This window comes from Aulonocara stuartgranti (genome assembly GCF_965226115.1).
Source record: "Aulonocara stuartgranti genome assembly, chromosome: 3".
NCBI lineage: Eukaryota > Metazoa > Chordata > Actinopteri > Cichliformes > Cichlidae > Aulonocara > Aulonocara stuartgranti.
The window spans coordinates 58,879,891-58,893,930 of NC_138941.1; the positions used below are offsets into that span (position 1 = coordinate 58,879,891).

General features: G+C 37.9%; 2 protein-coding genes across 2 annotated transcripts in view; one reads left to right on the top strand and one right to left on the bottom strand.

Annotated features, from left to right (window-relative positions):
• Window positions 1-14,040, bottom strand: part of LOC309701829 (butyrophilin subfamily 3 member A2-like) — a 329,790-nt gene that overhangs the window by 123,039 nt on the left and 192,711 nt on the right. The window lies entirely within an intron of this gene.
• LOC309703154 (uncharacterized protein) lies at window positions 1,063-11,611 on the top strand (the record flags this gene model as incomplete). Its single annotated transcript, XM_082527864.1, has 13 exons — window positions 1,063-1,084; window positions 3,848-4,155; window positions 4,724-4,972; window positions 7,000-7,114; window positions 7,249-7,281; window positions 7,553-7,810; window positions 7,897-8,142; window positions 8,663-8,785; window positions 9,102-9,158; window positions 9,349-9,414; window positions 9,593-9,643; window positions 10,693-10,775; window positions 11,341-11,611. The coding sequence occupies 12 exons, from the start codon at window positions 1,063-1,065 to the stop codon at window positions 10,773-10,775; spliced, it is 1,611 nt and encodes a 536-aa protein (XP_082383990.1). The 3' UTR covers window positions 11,341-11,611.

Sequence of the window (14,040 nt, forward strand, 5' to 3'; positions counted from 1 at the left end):
CAAAACTGCGAAACTGTGAGTGTGTGTCTGTGGGCGTGTGGCAAAGTTTTATCTATTGACACTGTAATTTTCCAGCTCAAACTGTCCTCTACAACAAAGATAGGACTTGAGGAATGAAAGGAAAAAAAAACATGTGTACTGTCAGGGATCTTGTGTGAAATTTCTCGCCTTCTTAATGGGCTGGGACCACCATGTTGTGCAGAAGCCAGGTTTGCACACAGCTGACAGCCCTATTTGACAAATGAAATGGCCTGTATTTGTATAGCGCTTTAATTAATTAAATTAATTATTAATTAATTTAGTCCCTAAGGACCCCAAAGCGCTTTACACAACCGGTCATCCACCCATTCACACACTGGTGATAGCAAGCTACATTGTAGCCACAGCCACCCTGGGGCGCACTGACAGAGGCGAGGCTGCCGGACACTGGTGCCACCAGGTCCTCTGACCACCACCAGTAGGCAACGGGTGAAGTGTCTTGCACAAGGACACAACGACCGAGACTGTCCAAGCAGGGGCTCGAACCGGCAACCTTCCGATTACAAGGCGAACTCCCAACTCTTGAGCCGCGATCGCAATTATTATTATTATTATTATTGCCATATTATGAATTATGAATATATTTTATGACAAGAATCAATCAGCTAAGATGAGAGAAATGACAGTTCATCATTACTTTAAGAACTGAAGTTTAGGCAGTCTTAAAAATTGCTATTTTTAATTAATTTAATATTTCCTCAAGTGGAGTCGCAAAAACCATCAAGCATCATAACGATACTGGCTCACACAAGGACTGCCCCAGGAAAGGAAGACCAAGAGTCACCTTTGCTGCTTAGAATAAATTCATCAGTCACCAGCCTCAGCAAGCACAGGTTAAAAGCACCTGAGATTAGAGCCCAGATACAGTAAATGCCACACAGAGTTCCAGTAGCAGATACATCTGCTCTGTTCAGAGCAGACTGTGTCAATTAGACCTTTATGGTCAAATTGCTGCTAAAAAAATCACTACAAAGGAAAAGCAACAAGCAGAATTAAATTTTGTTGCCAAGAAACACAATTACAATGGAATTCTGTGCTTTGTCTGGTGAGTCCAAATTTGAGAAGTTTGGTTTCACCTGTCTTTGTAAATTGACTGGTTACATGACTTACTCTACTTGAACTTTCAAAGCACCATTTCCATCAAGAGTTGTTAACATACTGCATCACAGTATGGTGTGGCAGCTGCACTAAGGCAGACAGAGCAAGGCTTCAGAGTGTAGTCAAGGTAGCACAGGAGATCATCAGCTGCCCTCTCCCCTCCCTGATGAACATTTATTCCTCCCGTTGCCTCAGCAGATCAGCAAACATATTCAAAGACAGCTCCCACCCTGGTTTTGACCTGTTCAACCTGCTTCCCTCAGGGAAGTGCTGCAGGTGTATCAGCAAAAAGACCCATAGACTGGCAAATAGATTCTTCCCTGAACTCACACATACACCGACAACACAGTTCCGCAATTGATTTTCTGCTATCCAAGGACTTTGCTCTATACAGAGACAACTACTATCACCACATTGCAATATTTAATTTATGTGCAATAACCCAGACTTTAAATATATAACCTGATTGGATATTTGTACATCTGCTATTTTTTGAGTACTTTTCATATTTTTTTTGTATATGTGCTGCAGAACTGTGTACCTCATCCCATGTATTTTCCCACATGTCTTCACTGATTAGGAGATGCTCTGTAGCTCATTGTACATGTGTATAGTGACAATACAATGCATTCTATTCTATTCTATACAGCATACCTCATTTACCGATGTACAACAGGACTTTTTTTTTAATGTTTAAGTGCTTACTATCCAACATTCACAGACATTAATACTCAAATTATTAGTATTAATTAGTATCTTGTCAGAATATTTGGCATGCAGACTGGAACAGCCATCTCACTAACCCGAGCTACAACCACCAGTTATGATACTCCTATTGAGGCTGTTGCAATGTCACAAACAATAAAACAGTGGATGATGAATCCGTCCAAGTAATGAGAATCCAAATGTCAGCTGATAATTGTCCAGTTACGTATTGTCAGATAGTATATTAAGTACAATTTATTCAAGTATTTAAGAAAACCTCCTTTTTTATCTGCAGAAATTCTGCTAAAGCTACACTTTACTTTTACTTTTTTAAAATTTAAATGTTCCTTTTAGGATGATTTTGGCCATCTAAGTTGGCTGTGGTCACCTGGCTGGTTTTTTTTTTGTGTCTGTTTGTTTTAGGACCATTTTCAAATGCCTGTTAATATACTCTGTGCTGTGTTTGTGGACACACGTGTGAGCTGTGACTTTGTGTTTCCAAATATATTTAACTTGCAATATGTATTTAAGAAAATCTGCAATGCTGGTTGATGGATAGTTGATTCAAAGGTGCTCAGTTTCAACCTCCTGTATATTGTCTTTAGGGTTATTGTTTAGTGTGTTTGGCTGTTAACAAAAGGATGGTGGTTTGAGCCCAACCAGAAATGATGTCATTACATTTTTGACACATTTCACTGCGTGTTGTCCTTGTATAACTATGCATGTAAAATGAAAAGTCTTGATTCTTGAAACTGTTGCAAATGTATTTGGGGAGTTCCTTTCTCCAGGCTCAAAATACAGGGAGGAGAAAATTTAAACCTCCTGTTATGTTCATTTCTCAGGTGCATTTCTTATGAAGTATAATAATAGCATCTAGGTTGTCTCTCTCCCATCTGACAGTGCTCATCTCTTTACAATTTTTCGGCAGTCCTTGCCAAAGTGGGTTAAAATGACTTCCAGACCCCGGCCAGGATGAGGACCCAAAAAGCCATCCAAATCCATGCAAATAGATTTTATTCAGCTCGTTCCATTCTTCTCCCAAAATATGTACAATGTCTTTTTAAATCAGTCTTTTTGAGAATGATTTTGTGTATTGAGTTGGACATGACCAGCTCGAAAGCTGACTTGATGTCACATGTGTCACTGTGAAAATATGTGAAATAAACCATTTTCATTTTATTACACTTGCACTTGAAGTTTCATAATAAAACAAAACAAAATGGGTCACTTTAACCTACAACAGTACAAGGAGGTTAAATCCAAAATGCTAATTATTTACTAACAACTGCCACATGCAATTTAGTAATAATTGCACTGATATTTAATGCAAGTAATTTGCTTGATATTAAAATGAACTGACTATACCTGTTTTGAAAACAGGAAACATTTTATTAATAACCTGTAAAACCAAGCACACCAACCAGCACTTTTTGGGGAATGTGCTCACTTTCGTTTTAGCTTTTTTTAGTCTGTGTCATTTATGTTAAATAAAAAAAAAATAAATGTGACTTTAGGCTGTATTGCTGTCAGCAGGAGTCAACAGTAACGTATTTTTCGGCCTATAAGGCACACTGAAAATATTTACATTTTCTCAAAAATTGACAGTGCGCCTTATGTATGAATTTTGGTTGTGCTTACTGACCTCAGAACAATTTTATATAGTACACGGCGCTCAAATCTGTTAAAAAAGGTTTTAGTATGACTTTGGTAAGCTACAAAGCTGCACCACTTGATGGATTGTCAGAGCATACGGCTACTGTAGTCAGGAGCCTCGTCGAGTAAAACTTCCTGTAAATAATGTTGATTGTGTGTGTATAAAGACCCCCAAATGGCACCTGTTAAGAGACATGTTTATGAACTGGATTTCAAACTCAAGGCTATCAGTCACGCAGTTGACGGAACAGAGCAGCTGCAAGAGAATCAATCAGAATCTCGTTTCATCTCGTTTCCTTCGGGTTCCTTTTGGCTTCCTACACCTGGTCTGATAACTCCCTACTATTCCTAGGTCCAAACGATGAAGACCTTAAAGAGCTGGCTTTGAGAGATTTGGAAAAGATTCATGGCAAGAAGGTCAGGGATCTCTGCACAGGGGTCATAGTGAAGAAGTGGAGCTTGGATCCTTATAGTTTGGGTGCCTTTGCTTTATTCACACCCTACCAACACTTAGAATATGCTGAAGAGCTCTTTAAAAGTGAGGGCAAGGTGCACTTTGCTGGTGAGCACACAGCCTTCCCTCATGGTTGGATCGAGACATCAATGAAATCAGCAATCAGGGCGGCTATCAACATTAACAACGCTGCAGGCAAAGAGTCAGTCAGAAGCACAGCACGAGAGGAACTCTAATGGAACGACTGCAGCGTATAGATGATTTGAACCAGATGAACAGTCAGCTCAGACAAAGATCTGTGATTATTTGGTGATGCTGAATTGACTGTATTTCTTAAACTTCTATTTATATAAAAGAACATTGCAGGTACACTGTTTATTTACTTCATGTTTTTAAAATTTCCATTGGTGCTTGTTTGTAATTTTATTACAACTTAGTTAGTTAAACTTGGTGATAATTACTAAGAAATGAAATTGAACCTTTTTTGTCTCTATGACTTCAGTCAGCACCTTATAATGTTTTATTTTAGTGTATGTATAATTACATTCTTCTATATTGTTCTTCTATATTTCATATATATTGTATATTTTTGTACTCAAATATGTACTCAAAAGTCTTTAAATTAAAGTCTAAATTATCCTCTATGTGGTCTTGAGAGGCTGCATTTGTCACGGACTCAGCTCTGGAGGACTCGGGGTCCATGAGAAGTATGGACTATTATCATTGTTGTTGTTGTTGTTATTGTTATTAGTTGGTGTGTGCATGTGTCTTTAGTTGTTTTCTGTGGCCAAGTTACAGGCACCTTCAGACCTGGTGGGTGTGGCCCTGCTAGGGGACTGGCCACACACGAAGCCTTGCCGCACACCTGCTGCTGATCTGGGCTTGTCGGGGGAGCTATTTAGAAGAGCGATGGAGCTTCCTCTGGCGCGGGATCATTACGTGTGTATCCCCTCGGTTGTATGTGTCCTGACTGCTGCTTCTATTGTGTCCCCAGGGGAGGTGTGGATTGCCAGACAGCAGGAAGTATGAGGAGTGCTGAGACACGGGAGCGGAGAGCACAAAGACACGGACTTGTCAGGGAAGACACAACACGGGAGTCAGGGGAGAGCACGGGCATTTATTGTTATTTTCCATTCACTGTAAATAAATGCACTGCTGATATTCAGAGCTCTGCGCCTGGGTCCTTCTTCCTCACTTCCCCACGGTTGGCCATCGTCAACCGTGACAACATTACCCAAAACACTGTGACAATCATTTTTACAGAATAATTCTGGAACAAGAAATGTCTTGTTTTGATATGTACACATATCTACACAACTGTATGAGATTCTATAATTTGATATAACTGTATGCCTCAGAATAGATATGGAACTATCAAAGTACAAGAAAACCTTCTGTCCACCATGACATTGCCCAATCTGGTCTCACAGCAGTTTATGAAATATTTGTCAATCCATCTCAATTTCCAGTCCTGCTACATCCTTCAGGATCGTACATACAATGTATTGTATGATACATTGGATTTCATTGCATAAGCATATTGCTTTTAGTGCCAATAAAATATCAGACATATGTATTCACTGTAAACTGTCTTTAACTTTATTTTATAGCCAGAAAGAAGAAAAGAACCAACAAACAAAACATAAAAAAGAAAAATAAACAAAATAAGACACAGTGTAATGTTTTATGACACAGAGTAGGACTGTTGTGAAACGTGCTCCCATTACTATAAATCTATTCAATTTTAAACCAGAGGCATGTGGCAACTTTTACAGAAAGGTAAGCAGAGATTATTTGCGCACGTAGTGAATGCACTTTAGAGGGAGGGGGCGCTCTAAAGACTCTTCCTTTTGACTTATGTGCAGCTATGCTGTCATGCCTCGAGCAGAACTGAAGTGAGACTGGTATGTAGGTAATACAGCTGATGTTTTGTTTTTAAAATAAAAAAAAGAAAATGGAGTTGGCTGTTTGTGGGCAATTTGATCAGAGACAGTAACCAAGACCCAAGTTGAGATGTTTGCTGACTGAGGACAAATGTGTTGCATTTAGAGCTGTAATCAGAGAAAAGGATTCTCACATATGTTTGTTTATGATCAAACGTGCTACATCGTGGCCATGCTGATATCATCTTTTGTGGATTTAGTTCTGCAATCACACAGGTCCTAGGTATAAAAATAGGCATATTTTTCGAATAGCTTCATCCCACATATATAAATGCTGTTTTAGTCAGATTTAGTTGTTATGGGTTTTTAGAAACAGTGATATCAACACATCTCCATTGTTGTATTACAGAACAGGGTTGTGTCTTATCATGGTAACCTCAACGTTATCCCTGCGTTTTCTTTACTTCAAAGGTGGTCCACTTCTTACCAGGGGTATATCCTTCAATCCTAAACTACTCTGGAGCAGGTTATGTTTGCCATTAGCGATCAACAGATATCCAATTACCACCTACTGACCAATCATTTCTCTGGAAAACAGCATAGCTCTGTGCATGGATAGTACGAGGGACTGAATTTTATAATAACATCTGAAGACTTTGTTTGTTACCAATGAGCATCAATAATAACTATGTAGATTCCTAAATTTTATTGTTTTATAAACATTATTACATCATCTCACAACAGTGCTGTTGGGACACATTTTCATGTCAACCTGTCTGGTTATTAGCTTGCCAAGTTAACCCTGCAAGTTGGTAACTTAGGGATTTACTAACTTAGGGTTAGTGAATCTAATTATTCTTATCCTTATTCGTATTCTTCTTCTTCTTATTATTATTATTACTTCAAATTTGGTGATGGCATTTCTACTACTCAGATCTTAAGTTGCTTATTAGTTTTAGTACAAATAAATGTATGTTAGCATGCTAATACATAAATGTATAAAGTAAACATCATTAAAAAATAAATGCATATTAAATGATTAAAAGTATTAAACGCAGCATTATTCGGTCTTTGTTGTCTCTTTCATAGTGAAGTGAAACACTGCTGGTAACTTGAAGGCAACAACTGCTTTGAAAGTTCTTTTTAAAGGTTTAGCATTGCTTTAAGTGCAGAAAGAAGCCACACAGGAAAACACCCCTGCTCATTGCTTTTACATTTGTCACGTGCCGACACAGTCAACAGCACGGCATCATGGAGGTCAGAGCTATGTGCATCAAATTATGTAAGTACCACGTCTATTTCCACATAAAAACTAAACTACAGTAGTTATGAGATGTTATGATACCTTTGCCAGCAGCTGTGGGAGCCAACAAGAGGTTTTTTGTAATCTCTAACTATTTTTTTTTGTCTCCTTAGTGATCCTGCTGTGTACACATTACCAGGAAGTTGGTGTGTATCATACATTTGCTTGTTGATATGAATGATGTTTACTCTTTTTCTGCTTCGGGGAGCAGACAATGTATAAAAAGTATGGAAAATATATGTTCTGTGGTGTTTCTAGCGAACCTGCACATTTGGTACATGTAATCAGTCGGAGTCATGAGTCACTTCTTCAGTTAATTTGCTTTCATTTACTCAAGTGTTATTTTTTTCATTGTTTAACCACAGCAGTTTTGGTACAAGTCTAAACTGTACCTTTCTTTTTTTTTCTTTTTCTCAGATGCAGTTTCTCTTCGTATCGCTCCAAACAGATTGCAGTTCTTTGAATATGAATCAGTGATATTTTACTGTGAGGATGCTGTTTATTGGGAAGTTGTGCATAATTCCAAAGGGAAAATAAACTCATGCAGTCACAACAACCAGGGAAAAGCAGGATCATTGTGCATAATAAAAAGTGTGTATCCAGACGACGGTGGAGAGCGCTGGTGTGAGACTAAAGGAGCAAACAGAAGCGACAGCATCAACATTACTGTTACTGGTAAGTTTGCACCGGGACAACATTTTGTTTCAAACTTAGTTTAAATAAATTTCACAGCAACTAAATCTCAGATTCTTGTCATTCAGCTGGATCTGTGGTCCTGGAGAGTCCTGCTGTTCCTGTGATGCAGGGTGAAGCTGTGACTCTTCGCTGCAGAAACAAAACTGCTTCCTCCAACTTCACCTCTAATTTTTATAAAGATGGATCTCATGTTCACAGCAGCTCCACAGGAGACATGATAATCCACAGAGTTTCAAAGTCAGATGAGGGACTTTACACATGCAACATCTCAGGAGGTGGACAGTCACCGGACAGCTGGCTCAGTGTCACAGGTAAGACCCTGAAGAGGTCATATCTTTTTTTCTTTCTTTTTTAATGGCAGTACTATTACAACTGCATCACTTTGTAATTCTGAGCTAAGTCATGTGGAGGAACCGTGTATGGTATCTTTTGTGTTACATTTTAATATAAGGTTGGTGCAGACGTGTGATGTAATTGAAATGTAGACACATTTTCAATCATTGATTTTTAAGCAAAGCCGTTGAATCTATTCGTGTTTTAGAAATATTAGGAAATATAAAAAATAAATATTATGAAATGTGCAAAATATACCTTCTGATAATCAAATGTGAAGTAAGGTTTGTGGGGTTTTTTTTTCAGTTTTGAATGCAGATATGTCTAATTTTAAACAGTGTTGCAGTATAAAGAAGTATAAATGAAAATTTAGGGTTTATTAAATATTTAATTAAATATTTATTTAATTAATTTTTTAATTAATTTAATATTAAATATTTATTAAATTTAGGGTTGTTTATGTTCCCCTTACAATTTTAACTCTTTAACATTCAACAACTCATTCAGAAAGTCTCAACGAGACGTCATGTGCCACATCTTGGATCATTGCCACTATTTCATTGAGTGCTCTGTTGTTGGTGGTGGGACTGCATCACTTTGGTAAATGTCGCCAGGGCGGAGGTAAAAAAAAACAAAACAACAACAACAAAAAAAACCTTTCACATAATTTTGTGTTCATGTTTTTTGGTTTGCTACAAACAATACAGTTCTGTTCATTCAGAAGTATATTATTTTAGGCACTAGAAAGACAGAATCACTGCAGTGTAACAATTGTTACAGAGAAAATGTGCTAATTTAAAGTTTATTCAAAAAAAGAGAAAAGAAAATATCACTTTCTCTTTCTCCTAGCCATGTACTGATAAATTTGGGGGCGCGGGGGGATTGTTTTTTTTGTTGTTGTTGTTTATTTTTTTGTTTTTCCCCTCTTCTACTGCAGTGTCACTCTGTCAGTCAACAAATGTAGATGATTCTCACTCATTCGAGGATCAAACAGGTAAGATAACAAACACCGTTTCAATATTATTGTAATAGTAATAGTAACACACTGGTTTAATATCTAGAATAAAACTGAAATTTCCTATTAGAGGTTTGTTTTAAGGAATTAAAGTGACTTAAGCTAAATTCACATGGGGCAACCTAAATGATTTAGAAATAGTCGTTGCATGTTCTTTTTTCCCCCCCAGTTTCAACAGAAGCCAGTACAGGGAATGCAGTGAAAGAAACATATGCTGTTGTAAGAAAAAACAGAGGTAATTTATGCTGTATCTTTTGTTTGTTTTCTTTTCTATGCTTGTGTTTTCTCTCTTAATATTTATTTTCTTGTGTGGTAATGTCTGGATCTAATTTATTTATTAATTCATTTTGGACAATATCTATTTTTTTATGGCTATATAATGATACATTTTTGTTTACTTTCTTCTGATTCAGCATCGCTCTGTCTGTCAGCAAAGGAAGATAGTTTGATCGAGGATCAAACAGGTCAGAACACACAATGTTTTTAGTATTATTGTATAAAGAAATAAAAACTTACTCAGTGAAACCAATTCAGGGATTACCACCACAGCGGGCAGCAACCTATTAAATGTACAGTCACCTGAACAACAGAAGTACTGAACTCTCAGTGTACCCAGCTTCTCCTGAAATGCTGTAAAATCCTGCAGAAAGCCGTATGTTACAGTGTCCTTTCCCACCAACTAATCCAACTCACCACCAGGTGGTGATCAGTTGATAGCTTTCTCTCATTACCCACGTTTCCAGACAATACAGACCCAAACCTGATCATATGACTGAAAAACTGATCATGAGTCTCGATCCGGATCTGCAAATTATGAAATCCCTTATGCTAGAGCATGGTGGGTTTTTTTATGGGCAAACTGTGATTTGCACAGAAGTTCATGAACAAAACACCACTCTGGTTCAGAGTGAGTCACAGTCATGCCTCTCCAGATCTCACTGCCCACACAAGAACTGATGTCTCTCAGTAGGACAATAGAATTGCCAGGTGGAGAAGCAACTTCAAGAAGGCATGGTACTGAAACAACAAGACACCCTCTGATAATCAGTAGGGCAGAAGGATAAAAAGAATACTCTGCTCTCCACATTGCCTTTCACTGAAGACAACTACATAGTGGAACAGAGGAACAGAGCCAAGCACATCTTTCAGGAGACTGGTTACAAACCCCAAACTGTGCATTGACACACTAGTTCAGGCTCTTTCACCACCAGAGAGTTGAAATTCCATGGCCCCTTAGCCATGGACCACCAGGGGCACTGCCCTTTATCGCCTCCCAACATAAATTACACCCGATCCCTAAGACATACAGGTGGTGTGCCATTTGGGCTAATGAATTTTCTTCTCATCAAAGTGGAACTGCCAGGCAAATAGAAAGCAGAAACGCCATTAGAGATTCACCTTTTTTGTTAGCAGAGGGCCCTGTTAGCAGCACCTTGCATATAGCGAAATAAATGTTTTATGAAATAAACATTTTGGCTAACAACTGATTTAATTCCATGTGTTGCTGAAGCAGACCTGGGACCCATCACAAGGATGCCCTCAGCATGTATCAACCAACCTGTATCAGCAGATCCCTTCTATTCTATAATATCATAGGTAAGATTGGCAATAATAGTTCCTGATTTGTCACATTCAGATAATGCGCAATGGTCAGTAAATACTAATAAACATAGATAATGAATCTATCTATCTATCTATCTATCTATCTATATATATATATATATATATATATATATATATATATATATATTTATACACACACAGTGTATGACTTATGAAATTAATTAGTTCCCGAGGGTCTTTCCTACGTTTTCGTAATGGGCTGAAATATTGCCATTAAGTGCCTTCGTAACTTGAATTTTTTGATATATGGGAAATTCGTAAGCCGGGATTCCACTGTATATCTTTGTGAGGTTTCATCCTTTCAGAAGTCATGTGTAAGATGATCCTATCATAATACAAATGCAGAATTAATGCTTGACCCACCAGAGACAATAAGAACGCTAATGTTTCAGGTCAAATATATTCATTCTGTTTTTAACCCTAAAGTTAAACATTGGTGTGTGATATGCACCAAAGCAATTTCTTTCCATCATTAAAAGTAAAGAAAGAAAATAAATGTATAAAATATTATTTTTTGTAATTTCTGTGTGTCCTACAGGTTGCTGAGAGAGCTGAATAAAGACATAATTTCAACTAACAGAGAGTGAAAACAACCCAGAATTATACTGTATTGTTTTTTTGTAACTGAAGAAGTTGTACACATTGTACACTGAGTTTGGTTTGCATGTCTATAAACTGTTATAGCTTGTGTGCATTCAGTTAAATAGACCCATGTGGTTCAAAGTACGTAGAACGTTCAGTTACCAAGACAGCCACTGTTCTGCTTTTCTCTACGTTTACATCTAATTAAAGCTAACTTGTGGCTTCTGCTTTGTCTTTTCACATATGTATGAAGACTGTTACAAGAAAAGACTGGTTGCAGCTCACAGGCACTCACTGTGGTGAACTGCTAATCTGAGTGTTGCGTTGCCTTTTCTGAAACAGCTGTGTGGTCAGGAGTAAAATATGACTTTGTAGTTTGATATAAAGCATATCTTTAATTAAAGTGTGATTTAGTACACAGACAGAATAAGTTGTAGCTTGTTTTGTCTTCCAGAACTGTGATAACCTCAGCTGTTCAATAAAGCCAAAGGTGAGACTATCTGCATGATAGAGCTGAAAGAGAGTTAATGAAACCATGAAAAGCCAAGAAAATAATTTGATTTTGATGGTGGAAGGTGGTGCTCAGTTCCTCTGGGCCTGATCTTAAGTAATCACAGTAAACATTTGACAATCTGTTAATTTACTGTTAGTTACTCTTAATTATTACATCACAATTTTCCACCCCCACATCATGATTGATTTTCACATGAAAAAAAGGAAATAGCTCACAAAAGACCAGATTGGGTCATAATGAAAAAGCTTATATTTGACACATTGATGCTGTAGACAAAGGGAGTTAACAGAACACAAAGTGACATTACAGAGATGCATTTCTTTAAAGTAGCAGCAGAAAATGAGAATATGTAAGTGAATTTAAAGGGTATCCAAAATGTGCCTGAGTAAATTTGCGATGTTTGCCGTGCTTAAAAAAACGCTTCCATTTCCATCATTTCAGTGCCAGTCTGCTACAATGACCAATATATTAACGGCCCTGTCATACTTTCCCTGTTGGTAGATGAGATGTTTTAAAATAGGTTTTTAATTTTTTTACAAATAATTTTTATTTGTAAATGTGGGGGTGGGATGCTAAGTAATTTGCCGTGTGCAAACTGGAATGGCTGGTTTAAAAAAACTAAAACTTTTTAAAAAAAATATAAATTAGACTGGATTATATTTTAAATGTATCAGTATTAAGAAGCTAACATGAACATGTGGGTGGTTTATGTTCCTTCTCTCATATCATTTTTTTTTTCTTTTTATTCAAACCGTCATTTAGATTCTCAAAATGTGGACTTCTGGTCTGGGTCTGCCTGTTCTGGCTGTCAAATGGTGGAGCAAAGACACCAATCGTTTGACAGCCAAGAAAGATAATGCGCAATGGTTACCATCATTCATTCACAGTCAACTTCCAGACAATATTGACCAGTGCATCTCACGCTGCTGGGCTGTCTGTATGAGAATGTTCCCTTTGAACAAGAATCCAGTATTTTTAAAAGATTTTGCTTCCAGTTGCCCAGTTTGAAGTTTGAAGCAAATCAACATCCCAGCCATTGTTATCTAAACATGAATGACCATCATCCACCTCTAAAAGCCACATTGTTTCAGAACGTGGGTGCAACCTCGGGCCCTCACTAACACTACCATATGTGGGTTTGCACTAGTACAGTTAGCATTACTGGAAACATCTGCCATGTCAATGCAACAGCCTGGAATTGTGCTGCCTATGACTCTTTCTCGGACAGCTTCCACTGTGATGGTTACTGGATCCTACTCAGGTGGGTTGGTTCTGTTCTCATATTGTTCCCCTGCCACTAAGAGAACACCTTGGATGGTTCAGTAGAGAGAGAGTTTATTCCCCCAGCTTCTATCTATATGGTGAGCCAAGGGTGTGAGTCTTTTCTTGGCTGTTTCTAAGACCTTGGGTTTAGACAGCTTTCTGTATTTCTTGTTGTTCTGCAGCTCTCATAGTTGTATTTGCAGTCTTACAAGCTGTAAAAATCCAAACCTACAGTATTGTAGCATCCCTCTCACAGAAGACAGAGACTATTGGTATTGTGTTTACTGGCTGTTTATTAATACCAGTAACACAGGCTACTGTAGACCATAGCCAATGCCAAAACAACAGGAAAACTAACTTGTAAACCAGTCTGTTACAGTATATTAGACAATGCCTCCAAGATATAAGTATGAAACTGTTTGCTTGATCCACCAGAAACAATTACCACCTGACCTCAGAAATGTCCATGCCAAAAGGTTGATTCTGTCCATTTTAACCCACTTTGGCACATCAGTATGAACAAACAGGATGTAAGATCGCTGATTACAGGAACCACCTGAGATTCAGCCTCAGATGCAGACAAAATGTCAGGATTCCTGTGTCGTTGACCCCGTGTTTTCAGTTTAGTCATGTTCTACCTTTAGTTTCCATATATACACGTCCTGTTTTATTATGTCAGCCCTTTGTCAGTCTCTGTGCATTATGTTCTAGTTTCCTTCTGTTCACAGTCTTCTCATTGATGTTGTCATTGCCGTGTGTTCAGTTCAGTCAGCCATCTCCTGCTGTCTTCATTCGTAAATTACAATAAACACCCTTAATCCTCACCACTAGTCCTGCGTTTGGGTCCCTCTTCTCCACATCCACACAGCAACCCCTGAC